General features: G+C 40.0%; 1 protein-coding gene across 3 annotated transcripts; it reads left to right on the forward strand.

Annotated features, from left to right (window-relative positions):
* The first annotated feature begins 1649 nt into the window (after window positions 1-1649).
* engase (endo-beta-N-acetylglucosaminidase) lies at window positions 1650-17518 on the forward strand. 3 transcript variants are annotated; one of them, XM_080010193.1, is made up of 14 exons: window positions 1650-2125; window positions 2324-2403; window positions 3042-3243; window positions 7852-8000; window positions 9528-9682; window positions 11212-11360; window positions 11485-11656; window positions 11801-11907; window positions 12103-12214; window positions 12476-12660; window positions 15053-15177; window positions 15709-15808; window positions 15978-16089; window positions 17070-17518. In XM_080010193.1, exons 1-14 carry the CDS (start codon window positions 2031-2033, stop codon window positions 17436-17438), a joined length of 2112 nt encoding a protein of 703 aa, XP_079866319.1. In that variant the 5' UTR covers window positions 1650-2030; the 3' UTR covers window positions 17439-17518. The 3 variants fall into 3 exon arrangements, with proteins under 3 accessions (XP_079866319.1, XP_079866321.1, XP_079866320.1); XM_080010195.1 differs by having other exon boundaries at window positions 15053-15159; XM_080010194.1 differs by having other exon boundaries at window positions 12479-12660.
* Window positions 17519-18503: the final 985 nt, after the last annotated feature.

Consider the following 18503-nt stretch of genomic DNA (forward strand, 5'->3'; position numbering starts at 1 on the left):
AATTCACACAATTAATGCCAGGGTTTTCCCCAGCGTATTGCAGGTATAAGTTGCCCCCACAGCGGGTCTAAGCATCGGTATTTTTTCTGTTTTAATAGATAGCATTTTTATAATTATTATTTTATCCGTCAGAGAGATTCGATCCGTCTCTCTCTATCGTGCGCGCTCCAAGCAGGCAGTGATATGCTGCATTCAGAGGAGCTCGGAAAACGAAGTGATGCTGTGTTCATTGGAAAACGAAGTGATGCTGTGTTCATTGGAAAAATGAAAAATCGGCAGTCGTCCAAAATGTCATTTCAAACACATAAAAACATTGTGTTTTTCAGTCACTCTTGTATCCCCTTTTGTTATCAGTTATTTGTAGTTTGATTAATAAATGAAGGAAAAACCTGCAATGGACATATTCTAAAACAAATGAAGAAAACATATTTATAACTTAATACCTAAATTAAAACTTATGCATATAATATATTATGACCTTCTTAATTCAACTGGCATTTTGACATATAGGCCTGTTTTTTTGTTTTTTTTTTGGGATAAATATTTCTCTCAAACAAAAATGGAAATCTATAATTCATATGAGAGAATCTGTGTTTATAGTTAAAAATAAGCTCTTAAACAATAGTATTTGAATAAAAATATAGTTCTTTGTGTTGATTCAACATCATGTGTTGATGTTGATTCTATATTTTTACATTTAAATATCCATTACTGTATTACAAACTTCAGTCTCTAGAGGGAAAAAAAAAGCAATTACTCGCAATTAATTGCAGCAAATTGTGTGATTAATTGGTTATTTTTATTTTTTTATCAAGCAGCCCTAATAAACATAAAAATTAAAGATTAAATACCAAGATAGATCTGCAACCAAGTAAAAGGGTTAACTCTAATTTAGAATGTTTCTTGAATCACTGTTATTTCAAAAGTTGGATAGACTTGGATAGAATTTCAAAAATAGTTCAGAAAAAAGCAGAAAAAGATGAGACCGAACCGTGTCTCATCGCTCCTACCTTGGTATCAGACCAGAGAGCACCATTGTTATACCTGTTGTAATAAAACTGCGTAAGTACTGCACAAACTTTACTGACTTTGTTTTTTCTTTCCTCAACCTTATAGGCAGTGAATTACAGGCCGTCAACTCACATAGTGTTTATATATTGTTTGCCCTCTTTTCTGTGGAGAGGCAGGCAAATAGTCAATGGGATCATATATAAGTTTTGTAATTCAATTTCTATTTCATTTCGTTTTCTTCTCCTTCTTCTTCTTTCAGCTGCTCCCGTTAGGGGTCCCCACAGCCGATCATCTGCCTCCAATACCTTCTGTTCTGCGCATCTTCCTCCCTTACCCCAACGGCCTGCATGTCCTCCCACACCACATCTTATTTGTTTTACTTCCAAGTAGTCCATTTTAGCACGGAAAAACGGCGAACCTGGCAACTCGGACAAGAAGGGTGGGGTTATATGAAATTACGTCAGTAAAACGGAAGTAAAACAGAAAGTACATTCCATTCAAAATAGAGTTCGTATTGTGAGAAATAGAGCAAAACTTCACATTATAGGGAAACATCCAATCCGGTTTTTGTGGTCATTGTCAGGAACCAGAAACTGTAGAGCATGTGCTTGTTAGTTGAAGGAAGTATGTAGCGGAGAGAAAGGACATGATTGAAGAAATGAAAAGATTAAGACTAACAAGAGTAGTTATAAAGAGCACACTGATGCAGAAGATGCTTGGTCAGATTCCTACTGAGGGCAGGGCTGATGTAGAAAATCGGACATATTGGACATTGTAGGAGTTAACTGACTCCAGAAGATGGCAGTAGGGCAACATTTAAGATGCAAGCTAGCGTTAAACGCCAAAAAGAAGAAGAACAAGAACTTACTTGGCTTAGCGTACTTGGTATTGAGAAAGGGCAGAAGACGAAGCGGTAAAACAAGTAAAACAGGAAGTACCAAATACTATAATAGCAACTTTTTATTTTTTATTTAAATTACATTCATTTAGCGATTTATGTGCTGAAATAATAAAATATAATGGACCAAAGCAGCGAAAACCTACGAAGGAAGAGAACGACGGGGCAAGAAGAAGGCGACGACGACGGCGTCGGCGGCAGGAGGGAGACAAGCGGGTACTTATGGGACTTGAACTCCATCCTGTAAAGAGTAGCAGCACCGTGGTACATCCCTACACGGGACCTCAGAGTTGCTTCTTCATATTACAAAGGAAATATGTCATATTTAATATTATATATACGTGTACGTGTACTTTTTATTATTATTATATATATATAATTATAATAATAATTATTTTATATATTTTTTACCAGGTTAGAGTCTTGTTTGGATCAACTCATGGATTCAAGTCGTGTCTATGAAGTCGTCAAGTATACATCCTCGTCCCTACCAGGTTACACCTACTTAACTACTAATAAGCCAAACTGCAGTAAACCTAAACTTCAAGTGATGATGCCTTGCCTACACGAAAGGTCTAACCAACCCGAAGCCTCACTTCTATAGTGTGTTATAGAATCCCAAAAGGTGTTGTCCCCTTGTGATTACCACAATCCTTTGCTAAAATACTCTAGTGCAGGGGTCTCAAACTACAAGCCCGCGGGCCACATCCAGCCTGCAACACAATTTAATGTGGTAACATGGGGATAATACAGTATATTAATGAATCTGGCCCGCAAATTATTTTTTTTAAATCACAATGCTTAGTCCACACAATTTAATTCATGTTTAACATGAAACAGAATTAAATAGACCCTTAAAGAGATTTAAGATTTAAAGGAAAAAATGGGCAGTTTTTCCCTTGAAGTTCAACATGGGCCCCCTCCTAGAAGAATATTATCTGGCAAGTTGAACACGGCCCCCCTAGAAGAAGACAACCTGGCCAGTGGCTCCCAAGTCGTTTGAGTTTGAGACCCCTACTTTACTGTGTGCCCTACTAGGATGTGGGGGGGGGGGCTTTTTAAAATGTGTGATGCTGTCATTTGAGATCTTTTGGTGCATCCCCGCCACAAAACACTTTGCTCTCTCTGTCAGCCGAACACTACGATGCGGACACCACTGAACCCGTTACCTGCGGCCTCCAGACGCTGCAGGAGCTGTTGTCTTGGCAGAAGAGCAGGGCGAACCCCTTCAATGTGGCGGCTGTCAAGCTCGCTGCCCGCCAGCCACCGCTAACAGACTGCCCCCGGCGCACCCTGGTATCTCACGACATGATGGGCGGTTACCTGGACGACAGGTACACACGCCGTGCTCACCGAAGGTGTAGATGTCACAAAATGGGGAGGATCTTTTTTCCCAAACCCAAAGGCACCGGACACACCCAAATAACTTGCGTCTCAAGATTCAAGAGGTTTATTCGTCACATACATATACATACTTCCATACATATATGCAGTGAAATGTAATGCAACGCACCCGGTGATAGCACACAATATGTCCTAGGAAAAAAATAAAAAATAAAATAAAATAAAAAGTAGAAAATTCCTTTCTAATAGACCGACTAACTGACTCCTAAAACGTAATACAGTAAGTGGAATACTTTTAGAATAAGATAAAAATATAAAGAATAAAATACAATAAAAATAAATTGAAATAAAATGGAATAGATAGAAGGAATATGCCTATGTATATACAGATATGTGCATTTAAAGTGGCATGTGAATGTGAATAGAGGGAGTAGTGTTTGGGATAATACAGCACAGTATACAACAGTACGGCGCAGCAATACGGCATCACGAACAACCCTGAACAGTGACACAGTATGCGGTACAGTATGCTACATACAGTACAGTAGGTAGTGGAGCCTAGTGTATGGCTCAGTTAGGACCCCTGGTGAGGTCAGCGTTGACAGTTCTGATGGCGTGCGGGAAAAAACTCCGTCTCAGTCTCTCTGTTCTCGAGTCTCTCTGTTCTCTGTTCCTCACACTCACACAGAAACAAACAAACAAACAAACAAACAAACAAACAAACAAGAGCTTAACCAAACAATAGATACACAACAACAAAAACAATAAAGTCAACACAATGGGAACCATAGTTCCAATGCATGGCCTATTCATAATTATCTTTAAAATTACCATTATTTGTATGTATGTATGTATGTATGTATGTATACAGACATGGACAAATTTGTTGGTACCCTTACAGCTCATTGAAACAATGCTTCATTCCTCCTGATGAAATGAAAAGCAATTTTTTCATGTATACCTGCATGCCTTTGGTTTGTCATAGAGTAAAGCAAAAAAACAGTGAAAAGAGATTAATTATTGCTAAAGAGATCAATTTTATCTAAAATGGCCTGGACAGATTTGTTCGTACCCCTTAGAAAAGATTATATATAATTGGATTATGGTGATATTTCAAACTAACAGTTTTCTTTTATTGGTATCACACATGTCTTCAATTTTATAATCAGTCATTCAGCCTGTTTAAATGGAGAAAAGTAGTCACTCTGCTGTTTGGTGTCATCGTGTGCACTACACTGAATATGGACCAGAGATAGCCTGAGGAGAGAGTTGTCTGAGGAGATCAAATTATATACAAGCATGCTAAAGGTAAAGGCTATAAGACCATCTCCAAGGAGCTTGATGTTCCTGTGACTACAGTTGCAAATATTATTAAGAAGTTTAAAGTCCATGGGACTGTAGCCAACCTCCCTGGAGGCGGCCGCAAGAGGAATATCGACCCCAGATTGAACAGATGGATAGTGCGAATGGTAGAAAAAGAGCCAAGGACAACTTCCAAAGAGGTACATGGTCAAGGTACATCAGTGTCTGATTGCACAATCCGTCGCTTTTTGAGAGACAGTGGGCTCAATGGAAGAAGACCCAGGAGGACTCCACTTTTGAAAGAAAAACATAAAAAGCAGACTGGAATTTGCTAAAATGCAAATTGACAAGCCACAATGCTTCTGGGAGAATGTCCTTTGGACAGACGAGTCAAAACTAGTGCTTTTTGGCAAGTCACATCAGCTCTATGTTCACAGACAAAAAAAATAAGCTTTTAAAGAAAAGAACACCATACCTACTGTGAAACGTGGAGGAGGCTCGGTTATGTTTTGGGGCTGCTTTGCTCTGTTCTGATATGGGGTGCCTTGAATCTGTGCAAGGGACAATGAAATCTCAAGACTATCAAAGCATTCTGGAGCGAAACGTACTGCCCAGTGTCAGAAAGCTCTATCTCAGTCGCAGGTCATGGGTCCCCCAACAGGATAATTACCCAAAACACACAGCTAAAAGTACCCCAGAATAGATAAGAACAAAACATTGGACTATTCTGAAGTGGCCTTCTATGAGCCCTGATCTGAATCCTATCGAACACCTACGGAAAGAGCTGAAACATGGAGTCTGGAGACGGCACCCTTTAAACCTGAGACAGCTGGAGCAGTTTGCTCAGGAAGAGAGGGCCAAACTACCTGTTAACAGGTGCAGAAGTCTCATTGAGAGCTACAGAAATCGCTTGATTGCAATGATTGCCTCTAAATGTTGTGCAACAAAATGTTAGGTTATGGGTCCCATCATTTTTGTCCATGTCATTTTCATTTGTTTTATTATGTAAAATATTCTGTTGAATCAAAAATCAAAAGCAAAGTCTGATTTCTATTAAATATGTAATCAACCATGATGGATGCCAATTACTTTTGTGGGTTTCAAGTTATTTCAGAGAAAATTGTGGCTTCTTCTTTTTACGTCAAAGGGTACCAACAAATTTGGCCATTTTAGAATAAGGCATGCAGGTATACATGAGAAAATTGCTTTTAATTTCATCACTTTTCAGGAGGAATGAAGGATTGTTTTAATGAGCTTGCAACCGTAGAGCTCTGGTGAGACCCGAGGGACCCCCACATGCCCCAAAACACCAAGACATTCCCCCGACTTAGGAAGACTGAAGTGTTAATGGATGGAGTTATGTCAGTGATAAATGTAGCCCATATTTCATGAAATTAATCAACCTCGTTTTTGGATATTGCTAATAGTTTTTCCATTGAGATGTATTCTATTAATAAATGTAACCGTTGGTATGTGGTGTTATTATCTCTGTTTTTCCAATTGAGTAATGTTATTTTCTTGGCCATTGTTAAGGCAATCAAAATGGGTTGGTGGTGGGTCAGCTGAGGAGAGGTCACCGAGGAGATATACAGTCGTGGAAACTGGAATGCTGTGATTCAGAAGGGTTGATACCTTCTTGGTGATGTTGGTCCAGAATGTTTGTATAGGTGGGCAGAGCCAGATGGCATAAAGTAGTCATCACTGGGATTATGGGAACAGTGAGAACAGATGTCTTTATCCACAAAACCCATTTTGAACATTTTGTGTTGGGTGATATGAACTCTGTGCAGAGTCTTATATTAGATGAGTTGCATTTTGGAATTGCAGGTCATAGAAAAGCTTCCACAGGTTGATATTGGTGGAAACAGCAAGGTCTATTTCCCTTCCATGGTAGGTAAAGACATAGTGTCATCTGTTTTTAATAAAAGTTTGTATATTCTGGAAGAGGGATTTTTTTTAATTACCAATATGAGTAAGATGTTCAATCATCGGGGGTGGTTGTAGGATGTTGTTTGTCAATTTGGTTTAAACTTTTAGAGACTGCTGGAGTTGACGGAATTGCAGGAAACTGACCACCGATATTGTGTGTGACCACTGAGTGAGTTTGTTGAATCTCCACCAGGCTGACAGAGTTGTTGTGATGAATGGGTTTTTAAAGCAATTATGTTTCTTATAGATTCAGTAAGGAACGGGAGATCAGATATTGATAAATCCTGACATTGTGTATGTTCAATGTCTCGCCATCCATGGCCCAATTGCTGCTCTGGTTGTAACCATTTCATTATTAAATTGAAGATGATTCACTAAATAGTAGTATCTGAAGTTTGGGGCTGCTAGGCCTCTACAGTCTTTGTTTTTCTGTAGTGTTACGGTTTCTTGTATTTCCAATATAATTAATTGATTATTGAGTCTAGAATATTAAACTAATATACTGTTGGTTGGACTGCGGTCATTGAAAATATATAGTTTGTTTTTGGTAGGATATTCATTTTCACTGCTGCTATCCTACCAATTAGTGAGATTGGTAGGTTGTTCCATCAAGTAAGTCTTCTTCAATGGATTTGAGCAATGGAAGAAAGTTAAGGGTAAACAAATCGGACAGATTGGTGGAGATACCAATACCAAGGTATCTAATGTTGCCTGTTGTGACGGTTAAGGGACGTTTCTGCGTTACAACATTTCAGTCTTCCCTACTGAGTGGTAAGACTGTGGTTATAGTCCAATATGAAACAGAAACAGTCTTTATTTGTCACGCAACACACCACACTACAACACATGCTTGCACACACAAGCAGTGCGTATGCTGCCCACTGCGTGCGGACGCGCGCCCGGGGACCAGGTGATAAGTGTCCATCGCTGGTCAGACGATGATGGGTGCATGTTTTTGGTGGGGGTCCTTACTGACGTGAGGTGGAGGAAACCCCATGTGAGCACGGGGAGAACATGCAAACTCCACACAGAAATATAACACAATACAACAATATAACACTTCCAGTAGGGCTTATATTGGGTTCTATAAATATTACAAAATATTGTCTGCATATAAACTGATTTTGTGAACAGAGTTTCCTGTTTGTATGCCAATAATATTATTAATATAATGATATTATACTCATTATTATTATTATTATTATTATTATTATTATTATTATTATTATTATATTTTTAATATATATTTTTTTTATTATTGTTTTTATTATTATTGTTGTTTTTATTATTATTATTATTATTATTATTATTATTATCATTAGCACTCATCTTCGTCTTTTAAATTCCTGAACCCTCTTCCAATTAAGGTTCCTCCAGGGGACGGAATCTGAGGCTCCCTACGCTTTCTATCACTGGCAGTATATTGACATTTTTAACTACTTTGCACACAAGCTGGTGACCATTCCCCCTGCGGTGTGGACCAACGCAGCGCATAGGCATGGGGTCGTCGTACTAGGTGAGTGGAGAACTATGAAGGTATTATTACACCTGCGACAGTTGAATTTGTAGTTGTAGAAAATAATCACACATGTGTATCAGTACATTTGAAACTTGTAGAATTCTTTCTCTCCCAAAAAAACAGTTACACCTTCTCAAATTCTTCATTGCAGGTACACAAATCCTATTCTACAAATCACAAATTAAGAAACTCATATGCTCTTATTTTTGCTACAGCTGCTGCAGTGAATATGGTGCCAAACACACTCATAGACCCGTATCAAAAAGTTGCACACCTGTAGAATATTTTCTCACAAATACCTTTTTTTCTTGGATATTTTTCTGGCGTTCGAACGAGCTCCTTTGATTGGCAAAAACGGTTCTCTGATCTCTGAACAGTGTTTGCTCCTGGCTCTGCAGGGGCACTTTTGTTACACATTTCATGAGATATGCGGTGCAAAAGCGAAAAAACAGCATTTGAGAATCGTTGAGGCAGATTGAAGCAGTTGTAGTTATTGACTTGTATTTGTGCTTGAAAAATATCCAAGAAAAAAGATTTATTCGTGAGAAAATATTCTACAGGTGTGCAACTTTTTGATACAGGTGTGTGAATGTGTTTTTCAGCAGCTGTAGCAAAAATGTGAGCGCGTGAGTTTCTTTATTTGTGACTTGTAGAATAGGATTTGTGCACCTGCAATGAAAAATTTGAGAAGGTGTAACTGTTGTGTGGTGTTTGTGGGAGAATATATTCTTAAGTTTCAAACTTACTGATACACATGTGTGACTATTTTCTACAACTACAAATTCCACTGTCACAGGTGCTCAATTGTTTTGATACAATAATACCTTCATAGAGAACTGTTAAACTTGGCCTTGATTTGATTTAGGAGCTTTGTGTTACTTAAATCTGCGACACCAGACTAGCTTGGTCCTTCTTATAATATATGATATTATATAATATAAATATATATAATATTGAATGGTACATTAAAATGTACATTTCGCTAGTACATATTGCTTGTCGCCATTGCTAGATGGATAGATACTTTATTAATCCCTAGAGGTAAATTAAAGCAGCTCTCATAATAGAATAATAATAATAAAATAAAAATAGAAAAAATAAAATGGCAATACACGCACAATAATCCTCAAAGTTGACTAGAAGATATAGATATATATATAATAGACCTAAAAAATTGGCAGTAAATAACAAAACAATGGCAAGAAACGATAAACCTAAGGACACACAATAACTATAAACCTACAAAGTAACAAGAGAATTATAAATCATTTTCAAAAAAATAAATAAGCTAGAAGAATTTGGCAATTTTTTCAATATCAAACCTGAACACTGAAGTAGAAATGGATTCCTAAACAATAAACCAAGAAAATGTACCTAAACTTAAATAACTGAAACAAGACCCAACGATAAATGTTAAATATATAAACCTATGAATACACAAAAATAAACAATAAATTTACCTGGAATGTAAACATTGGACCAGAAAAGTGCCAAACCTCAGAGCGTTGCGGAACTCCTCCCTAGGGACCTTCATCACGGAGTGGACGGAGGGAGCAAAGGTCTGTGAGGCCTTTCTTAAGGACGAGGAGTCCTACCGCACGGTGGCCGACAAACTGGTCCAGATCAGCCACCACTACGGCTTTGACGGCTGGCTTGTCAACATCGAGAACACCCTCAGTGTGAGTAGAGCCAGAGTCGAGCCAAGTACAGCAAAATTCTACCACCTCCAGCCAATTTCACTTCCTGCCTCCTGCCCCCAATGGATGATGGAGGTCAGTAATTGAATGACGCATATTAGCGAAACGTGCTAACAAGCAGGAGTGTAAAGTAGCAAAGTATAAATACTAAATTACTGCACTTCTCCAAGTGAATATCTCTATGTTTTTCTCCGCGAAATTTCTTGCACACATTCACATTACATATAGCTTTAGAACAACAACAACAACAAACAGGAATTCTATGTGGGTCAATTTGCAAATACAGAACATTTCCCAGAAATCTATTTGAAGCTTTTTATTTTTTAAATGTCAAGTTCACCCTAAACTCATGAGAATGTTTTGAACAGCTTTCTCAGATATATTTTTGTCCATTTTGAGAAGCATTTTTATCTCTTGTATTTGTTATTTTGACCTTAGTCCCAAGCCCAGAGTTTGGATCTTTCACTTCATACTTTGTGGCATATTATCAGCTCTTTTATATCATATCAGGACACTGGATATTACAGGTACTTTTACTTGTAATACTTTAATTTGAATACTTTCAGTACATGTAAGAGCAAGTATGTATGTCCTTTTACTTGAGAAATGTGAATGTTGTACTTTCACTTTTATTAGGGTAATATCGTCTCAAGGTATTTGTAACAAAGCAAATTCTCACCAACAAGAGGCTTTTGGCATGCCATTTTGGATGATCATACGTCTCCTTTTTACCAAATTCTAAGAATAGCTTGACACTTTATTCTATTTTGTATCAAAAAATGTATGGGTTAGATTGTATATAGGGAGTGCCATTAAAAACAAACATGATTTAGTTGAAAAAAAAAAAAGGAATACTGGATGCAGGTACAGTGTGACAGCCTATATGGCAAACCATTTTACGTTTAATCCATAGGACGAACTTGTCACTTTTTAAAATTTACTAGTACTTATATTTTAATAACTAGTTGCTATTCAAACTAGTACTTGTCTAGTCTCGTGAAGAAATACATTGTTGCTGGTAAAACAAAAATGTACCAGGCAAAAAGGCAAGAGTCACTAGTGAATAAGTACTAGTATTCAATTAATAGTGAGGTAAAATTTAAATAGTTGCTAATATCAATCGGAATAGATACTAGTCGGAAGCAAATATTTGATATCTAAAACACGGAGCCCCATATGATTCAATGAGAAAATTGTCAACATTGTGATCATTACTAGTAACAATTGGAATAGTTTCAAATAAATGTGACAATTAAAACTCTTTATAATACTAGTATAGAATAGAATAAATACTAGTAGTGAATACATTTTGATTAGTAAATTAGTAAAACTAAAATAGGTACTAGTACTAGTTTGAATAGCAACTGCTTATTAAAATATAAGTACTAATAATGTTTAAAAAGTTACTAGTTTGTCCTATGGAATAAATGTTAAAACTGCTGGCCATAACAGCCACCTTTTCAAGCTATTTCAACTGGTCTGCAGCTGCCTTTCCTTCATCTTGCCCCTAGGGGGAGGCAGTGAGAAATGTGCCCCTGTTCTTGCGCTACCTAACGGATCAAACGCACGAGAGGCTCCCCGGCGGCCAGGTGCTCTGGTACGACAGTGTCCTGGAGGACGGGCAGCTCAAGTGGCAGAATGAACTCAACAAGGACAACAGGTAGGTGTTGAGAGATATGCCGACGGAGGAAATAGAGGAGGATTGACGGCATTTTGATGGTACAGCGTCTGGTTTTGGCATGTATGATTTACAATAAACCAACACAAATCCTCACGCCTCTCAGGGTGTTCTTCGATGCGTGCGACGGTTTCTTCACAAACTACAACTGGACAGAAGAAGGGCTGGAGGCGATGAAGACCTCCGGCGCTGTCCAAGGGCGCCAAGCGGACATCTACGTGGGAGTTGACGTGTTTGCCCGGGGTGAAGTGGTTGGAGGCATGTTTGACACTAATAAGGTACACACAGAGGGGGATCCCTTAGCCTCCAGTGTGTCTCTTGTGTCTTCGAGACAGGGGCGGTAGTCATAATTGGAATATGGAAGCCCATTTATCTCGACCCCGATAACATCATCCAGACTTCCCCTTTACTCCCGTCCACAGGCTCTGGAACTCATTCGGAAACATGACTTCTCTGCCGCCATCTTTGCTCCTGGCTGGGTGTACGAAAGCATAGACGACAAGGCAGAGTTCCGCCAGAATCAGGACAAGTGAGTTTGAAGCAACAAAATATATTTTGTTTGCTGTTCCAGAGGGCAATTTCAAATGACTTTGAAGGGGTATATTGGATTATGGAACATATTCTTTCAGTTCCGTTCCTGAATTGATTGTTCATTACTATTGTGATATTTGCTATTTTGTGTTCTATTGGCGTGACTGATTACCATCACCGTCTGTGTTCCCAGGTTCTGGGCACTGCTTGCTGACTTCCTGTATATCCATCGGCCAACCGCGCTTCTTCCTTTCACCTCGTCCTTCTGCCAGGGCTTTGGAAAAGCCCTCTACTGGAGAGGAGAGGTACTGCAAGAAAAATAATGCAGGGTTGAATAATAGAGAGAGAGATATGTAGGGACAAATTGGCAAAGGAGGAAGAGTCAGTGATTACGAATGGTGGAGACTGGGAAGAGTGGAATGACTTATTTCAATTTGTCTCTATTTTAGAAAACCATTTTGGTGTTTATATGTTCAATCAATGTTTTGCCATTCTATGCCTTCATATGTGTGTGCGTGTGTGTTTGCCCCTCACACTTGTCCACACGTGTGCACATTTGAGAGAAGCAGAAGGAGAAGAAGAGCTGGTTCAACCTCAGTGCCCAGGAGCTCCAGCCGCTGTACTTCAAGAAGGAGCTGGAGAGCCAGGGGTGGCTGAGGAGCCGCGGCTGCTCCGAGGAAGCCTGGAACGGGGGCAGCTCACTGCTCTTGGAGGGCATCCTCCCGGCCAGCCATAGCAAGGTCTGTGCGAGGTGTGTATGTCTGCATGTTCGTCCTGTCTTTTAAAAGGTGCCGCCATTGAGATTTGTCTGAAATCTGACATTCTGTAACCCTAAAATACCATTATGGTACGGCAAGATTCCTTTTGACCTTAGCTGTGCAAACCGAGTATATCGTGAAACCTGTCTGTTGTAATTACAGTCTATTATCTCTTTGACATTTTTTCCAAAAATGGTAAGGTGGCAGACTCAAGCACAAGCTCTCAAGCTGACTTCTAATGTGGCATTCTTGGTTTGTCTCGATAAGGTTCCGAACAAGTGGTAACTAGGGGTGTAGGAGCCAAATGTGTTGTTAGAATATATAAAATGTAATTGTTATTCACTGTGTGAGCATTGGGTGTCGCTGTGCTAGTATCCAGTGCTCCGGTATATAGGAAGGAAGGGGACTGTTGTCGTCAGGTGTTTGAACAAGGAAGGGCAAAGGGTTTTTGACCGCTGTGATGCTAAAGTTTGTTTGTCATGCTAAAAAGTTTGTTTTGTTTGGTTTATCGATGGAAACTAAAATTGGAGTTTGATCATTTTCATGCATGGCAGAACCAATAAAGGATCGGTATTCTGCAACCGAAGAACAGTGTTCAAATTCTGTACTGAACACAACACACGGCACAGCAAACGGTAGTATTGAAAAAAACAAAAACAAAACTAGAGCGAAGTGTGTCAATCAGGCGCTTGCCCGACCGCAGCAGCTGGAACAGTCACTTGTTCGGGTGGTGAGGATCCTTCAGGATCACGTGGGCTCTGCTACTACACCTCCTGGTGTATAAGTCCTGCAGGGAGGGGAGGGCAGTTCCAGTGGTGCACCATCCTCTGTAGGGCCCACCTGTCCTGAACAGTACAGTTCCCAAACCAGGCAGTGATGTTGCCAGTCAGGATGCTCTCCACTGCTCCAGAGTAGAAGGACTTGAGGATCCTCACCAAGACCCTGAATTTTTTCAGCTGCCTGAGGTGGTAAAGACGCTGCCTCGCTTTTCTCACCAGATTGCTGTTTGTAAAGTCCATGTTAAGTCCTCCGTGATGTGGACTCCCAGGTACTTGAAGCTGCTCACCCTGTCAACAGAAGTCCCATTAATTATCAACGGCACGTGCGTCCTCGGTTGTAATCCCCTCCTAAAGTCCAAAATCAGCTCCTTAGTTTTGCTGACGTTCAGAAGGAGGCTGTTGTTCTGGCACCAGAGTGTCAGGTCAGCAACCTCCTCATGGTAGGCCTTCTCGTCGTCAGCAAACTTGATGATGGTGTTGGAGCTGGACCTGGCCACACAGTCATGTGTGTACAGGGAGTACAGTAGGGGGCTGATGACGCAGCCCTGGGGGGATCTTGTGTTCAGCGTGAGGGAGCTGGACGTGTGCCTCCCCACCCTAACCACCTGGGGCCTGGCTGTGTGGAAGTCCAGGATCCAGGCACACAGCGGAGTGTTCAGTCCTAGCTCCAGCAGCTTGACAGCCAGTCTGGTAGGGACTATGGTATTGAAAGCTGAACTGTAGTCAATAAACAGCATTCTCACATAGCCCCCCTTTCGGCCATTCAGGTGCGTGAGAGTGATGTGCAGCACCTGGGAGACCGATAGTCCGGGGATCTGTTCGGCTGGTATACGAACTGCAGCGGGTCAACGGTGCGGGGGAGGGAGGGAGGCATTCATCCTTAATCAGCCTTGTGGAAAATTCCACAATTTAAAGAAAAACTACCGCATTCTTTGGCCCACTGGGATGTCCTCATCGTACTACGTATTGCAACTTGGCGTTGGACAGGGGTCTGAAGTTATTGTCTCAATACTGAATCTATTTAAAATGGGGTTTCCGAACCTTTATTTGCTATTTAGATCTGAATTTTTTTGCATCCCCCACTAATTAAAATTTTGACATTTCTTTGCTATTGGATACTTTTACATTTAAATGAAGAGTTACAAATATGATACAACAGAGTCCATCAAAGCACGATATGTTGGCACTGATGTTCATGAGCCATGTCTCATGAGATGGTTGCGCTTGCGCGTCACGCTGCAGTAATCGGGAATAATCACATTTTTTAATTTACTCAAATCTGACCCTAAAGAATTTTTGGACTTAATTAGCAGTGCATTGAGCTAGATTTGATTATTTAGAACAGAAATGCCTAATAATCTTTATCAAAATGATTCTGATGACTGGTTGAATCTCAACAATCAGGCACACAGGGATTCAATTCGTATCAGCCTTCTTATCTGAATCAAGTTTCTCAAAACTGGAGTTTGAAGTGGTTAAATAAACCCTTTACCTCTTGCACAGTTGCCTTGCACTTCTGACTCTGCTGCCACAACAACTGGAATCCAAATCCAATATCTTCTTGTCCCTCTGTCTCTATTTACCTGTTCGTCTGTCTACCTCCAAGAATCTTCTCCCTGCATGTTCCCCTGGCCTCTGAGACCCTGGTGGCCCTGGTCTACAAGCCGTCTGCAGGGATCAAGGTCTCTTTGGAATTGGAGACCACAGACGCGAGTCAGTGCACAGATAAAGGTGTTCAAGACCTAGTCTTAAGAGTCGAATTGTGTCCAAGCCTTGTACACAATTATTGTTTTCATTTTTATTGATAAGCACATGTGTACATACAGTACAACCCTGTTTATCTGAACCTCCTTTATCCAGCTCCTTCGTCTCCTTCACTAATATTTAGTTGTATGTTCTCTATTAATATTGATTTATTGCCAAGCCCCTAGTCACACGTTACACATCTTTATTACAAATGTCTCAAAACGTAGGAATGAAAGGAAAAATCATCAAGAAAAGGAAAGTTTGAGTTTTTTCATCTCTAGATTTCCAATAACACATTTTATTTTTCTCATTTCCTTTTCTTTCTTTCTTTCATTATTATTATTATTTCATGTTTTTGCCTAATATTCTTAGTTTTTATATTTTTTCTAAACACAGCATAATTTTCCCTGACTCTTTTTATAATTGAAAAATGTAAAAATAAACTAAAAACATGTAGAAGAAGTTTAGAATGACAAATATATTTGACATGATTGGATTCATTTTTTGTGTGTGTAGCGAGCAGTTTGTCTCCGCTCGACCTGGATGACAGTCACCAGATGGTGAGAAAACTGACCCAGATTTGTGGCCAGTGGAACCCAAACGGATGGCTGCTCAGGTAAGACCATGTGTTCAATTCAATCTTTAACACGATGAAAACACGACTATGTTTGAAAAGCGGAACAAACTGTTGTGCGTTTTGTACGCCGATGGACTAAGTGTGTTGACCACAAAGCTCGGGGAATAATGCCGTCCTGGTCATTCCTCTTGGTGTTGCCGGGGTGCAGGTGTACCCAGCTGGCGCTGCGGGGTTGTGCTCTCAGGGAGGTGTGCGTGAGCCTGCAGCGTGAGGGAGAACCTCGGGATACCCCCTTCTCCTGCAGAGTCGGAGAGATCATGGTGAGGCACGCAATTTATTGAGTATGGCAAATAATGGTTTGGGCAGAAACTATAGTATGCTGAAACTGTATTTGAAATACGCCTGGATGACATACTACATCTGGTGAGGACAAGCACAGCTATATTACAATGTAGTATTTCCAAAAAATCAACGTCTTTTTTGCTCACAACCTAAATTACTCAAATTGAATTTATGCCTATTCATTCATTCATTTAACCATGTTAAACATCTCCAATGGACAAAATGTGATAATAGGATGATCATAATGTCATAATGACCCCAAACTACCTGTCTGTGCATTTTCCAGTATCGTCGGACAGATATAACTGGTGCATGGCTAAATTCCAGTTAAAACACATGGTAAATTACATGACATTTAGCAGACGCTTTTATCCAATGGTTTGTATTACTGAATTGATATTAAACAGCATGTTAAACTGTATTTCAGAATTTATTTTATTTGTGAAAACAGAGAAAAGGTGGATTTCACTGCTTTATTTTTTTCTATACAGACCAGTCATAGGGTCTCCTAAATGGAAATATGGAAATAAATCTAAATCTAAAATAAAAACCCACAGGAACTGTAAGCATCATAACTGAGTATATAAATAGGTCAATAAGGCATTATGTTTTTATATGCTGGTTATGTTGTTATATTATATGTTATGTTATGTTATTATATTAAAATGCAACACAAAATTTAATTTTTAAAAAAATCGCTGTTTCTCTATCCACCAAGGGGTCTTTGGGCTGAAAAAGGTTGAAGACTTCTGGTCAATACTATCTTATAAGTCTACTCTCGCGATTGAGTCTATCATATTGAGTAAAAATAATGGATTGAATTACCCAATACTTGGTATTTAGACTTAGGAGAGAATTGTATGTTGAATGGGTCAGTTCCACCCAAAAGTACCCTGTCTACACAAACGTGTGACCGGAATTATTCATGAGATGATAAACCATTTCCCCTCCTGTCAAGGTCCTGGACACATCCGGACTACGGGTCCCTGCGGAGACGATCTGCGACCTCTGCGTCTATGATGTGGTCTGGCTGCGCGTGTCCAGCCACCTACACCTCAACGCCACGCTGCGCTGGCGTTACTCGGCACGCCCCACCCGGCACTTTAGGGTCTACTGGCGGCGGCTGAGGGGGCCTGACCCGGGGACGCTGGAGCTGGTGGGCCGGGCCTACTCCACCCTTTTCCGTGTGACCGAGCTGGAGGTGCCCGAGCCCCCCGGCCTGCTGGAGCTGGTGGTGGAGCCCGTGCTCAGCGAGGGGTACCTCGTCCCAGATGGCCAGTGGGGGAGGAGCAGCCTGAGCTACACAGAGGAGCAGACAGCCACATAAAGGGGGGGCTTACTGAAGATAAATGAGTTAGTGGTGTCCTGTATTGTTGTTTTTGCTGACTGTTTAAAAAAAGAAATAAATATGGCTTGTTTTAAAGAGCGTGATACCTACCTGACAATCTAGTGTATTTAAGTGAATTAACATTCAATGTAATTGATGTAAGTACCGATCAGCCACATTAAAACCACCTGCCTGCTTATGTAGGCCCCCCTTCTGCCACTAAAATAGCTCTGATGTGTCGAGGCATGGACACCACAAGACTACCACTGAAGGTGTTCTGTGGTATCCAAAAGGGTCCAGCTACGGACCTCTCTCCTCAGGCCCCTCTCATGAAGGTATTGTCGCCCCCGCTTGTCGGAGGATGTATTGCAGCTCTTGTTGAGGGAGGATGCATTGTATTTTCTTTCAGAAGTCAATTGCCAGGTCATAGTTCACTAAATCTCATTATATGAAAACTATATATAACTAATTATATATATATATATACCAAATATTAAAATACATCAATTTCAATGTTAAAATTGTTATAAAATAATTATTGCTGTGCAAAAACAAATACTTGTGTATTCATGTCAATAATATATTAATGTGTATGAATGACTTTTAAATCATTCCAAATAGCAGAGGAAAAATAAGCTCTTAAGCTTCACAAACTTCTATAATATTGAGTCACTCCAGTTATGTAAAACCACCAGATTAAAAAGATACAAATTTCAGTGTAGCTGCAGGCGATGATTGTTGGGGCCCCCGCACACATTGAAAAAGAGAAAACATTAACAGTAGGTAATGGTTCCCAAACTATTTTATTCTACCATTACGTAATAGTATTTCTTCCATCTTTGTAACATTTCTAAAATCCGGCATATTAACAATGTTGTTTTGGGACTCACGGTTTCTGAGCTATGAAAATTTTAGCGGATAACGATAATAATAAATATAGCTGCAGGCAGCAATACAATGTGATCCAATTTAGTTGTGTTTGGTACATACTACAGTATCCCGGCTTATCTGAAACGCAGCACGATTTTAGGTTGAACGCTGCATCGGCTCTCCCCGGTCTGTCAT

Source organism: Zeus faber, assembly GCF_960531495.2.
Source record: "Zeus faber genome assembly, chromosome: 11".
Classification (NCBI taxonomy): Eukaryota; Metazoa; Chordata; class Actinopteri; order Zeiformes; family Zeidae; genus Zeus; species Zeus faber.

Excerpts from the sequence above, each read along its gene's own strand:
- engase (XM_080010193.1), top strand. The coding sequence starts at position 2,031 with ATGGACCAAAGCAGCGAAAACCTACGAAGGAAGAGAACGACGGGGCAA. Across the intron at positions 3,244-7,851 it reads GGCGGTTACCTGGACGACAG|GTTCCTCCAGGGGACGGAAT; the intron begins GTACACACGCCG and ends CTTCCAATTAAG. Across the intron at positions 11,657-11,800 it reads GCATGTTTGACACTAATAAG|GCTCTGGAACTCATTCGGAA; the intron begins GTACACACAGAG and ends TCCCGTCCACAG.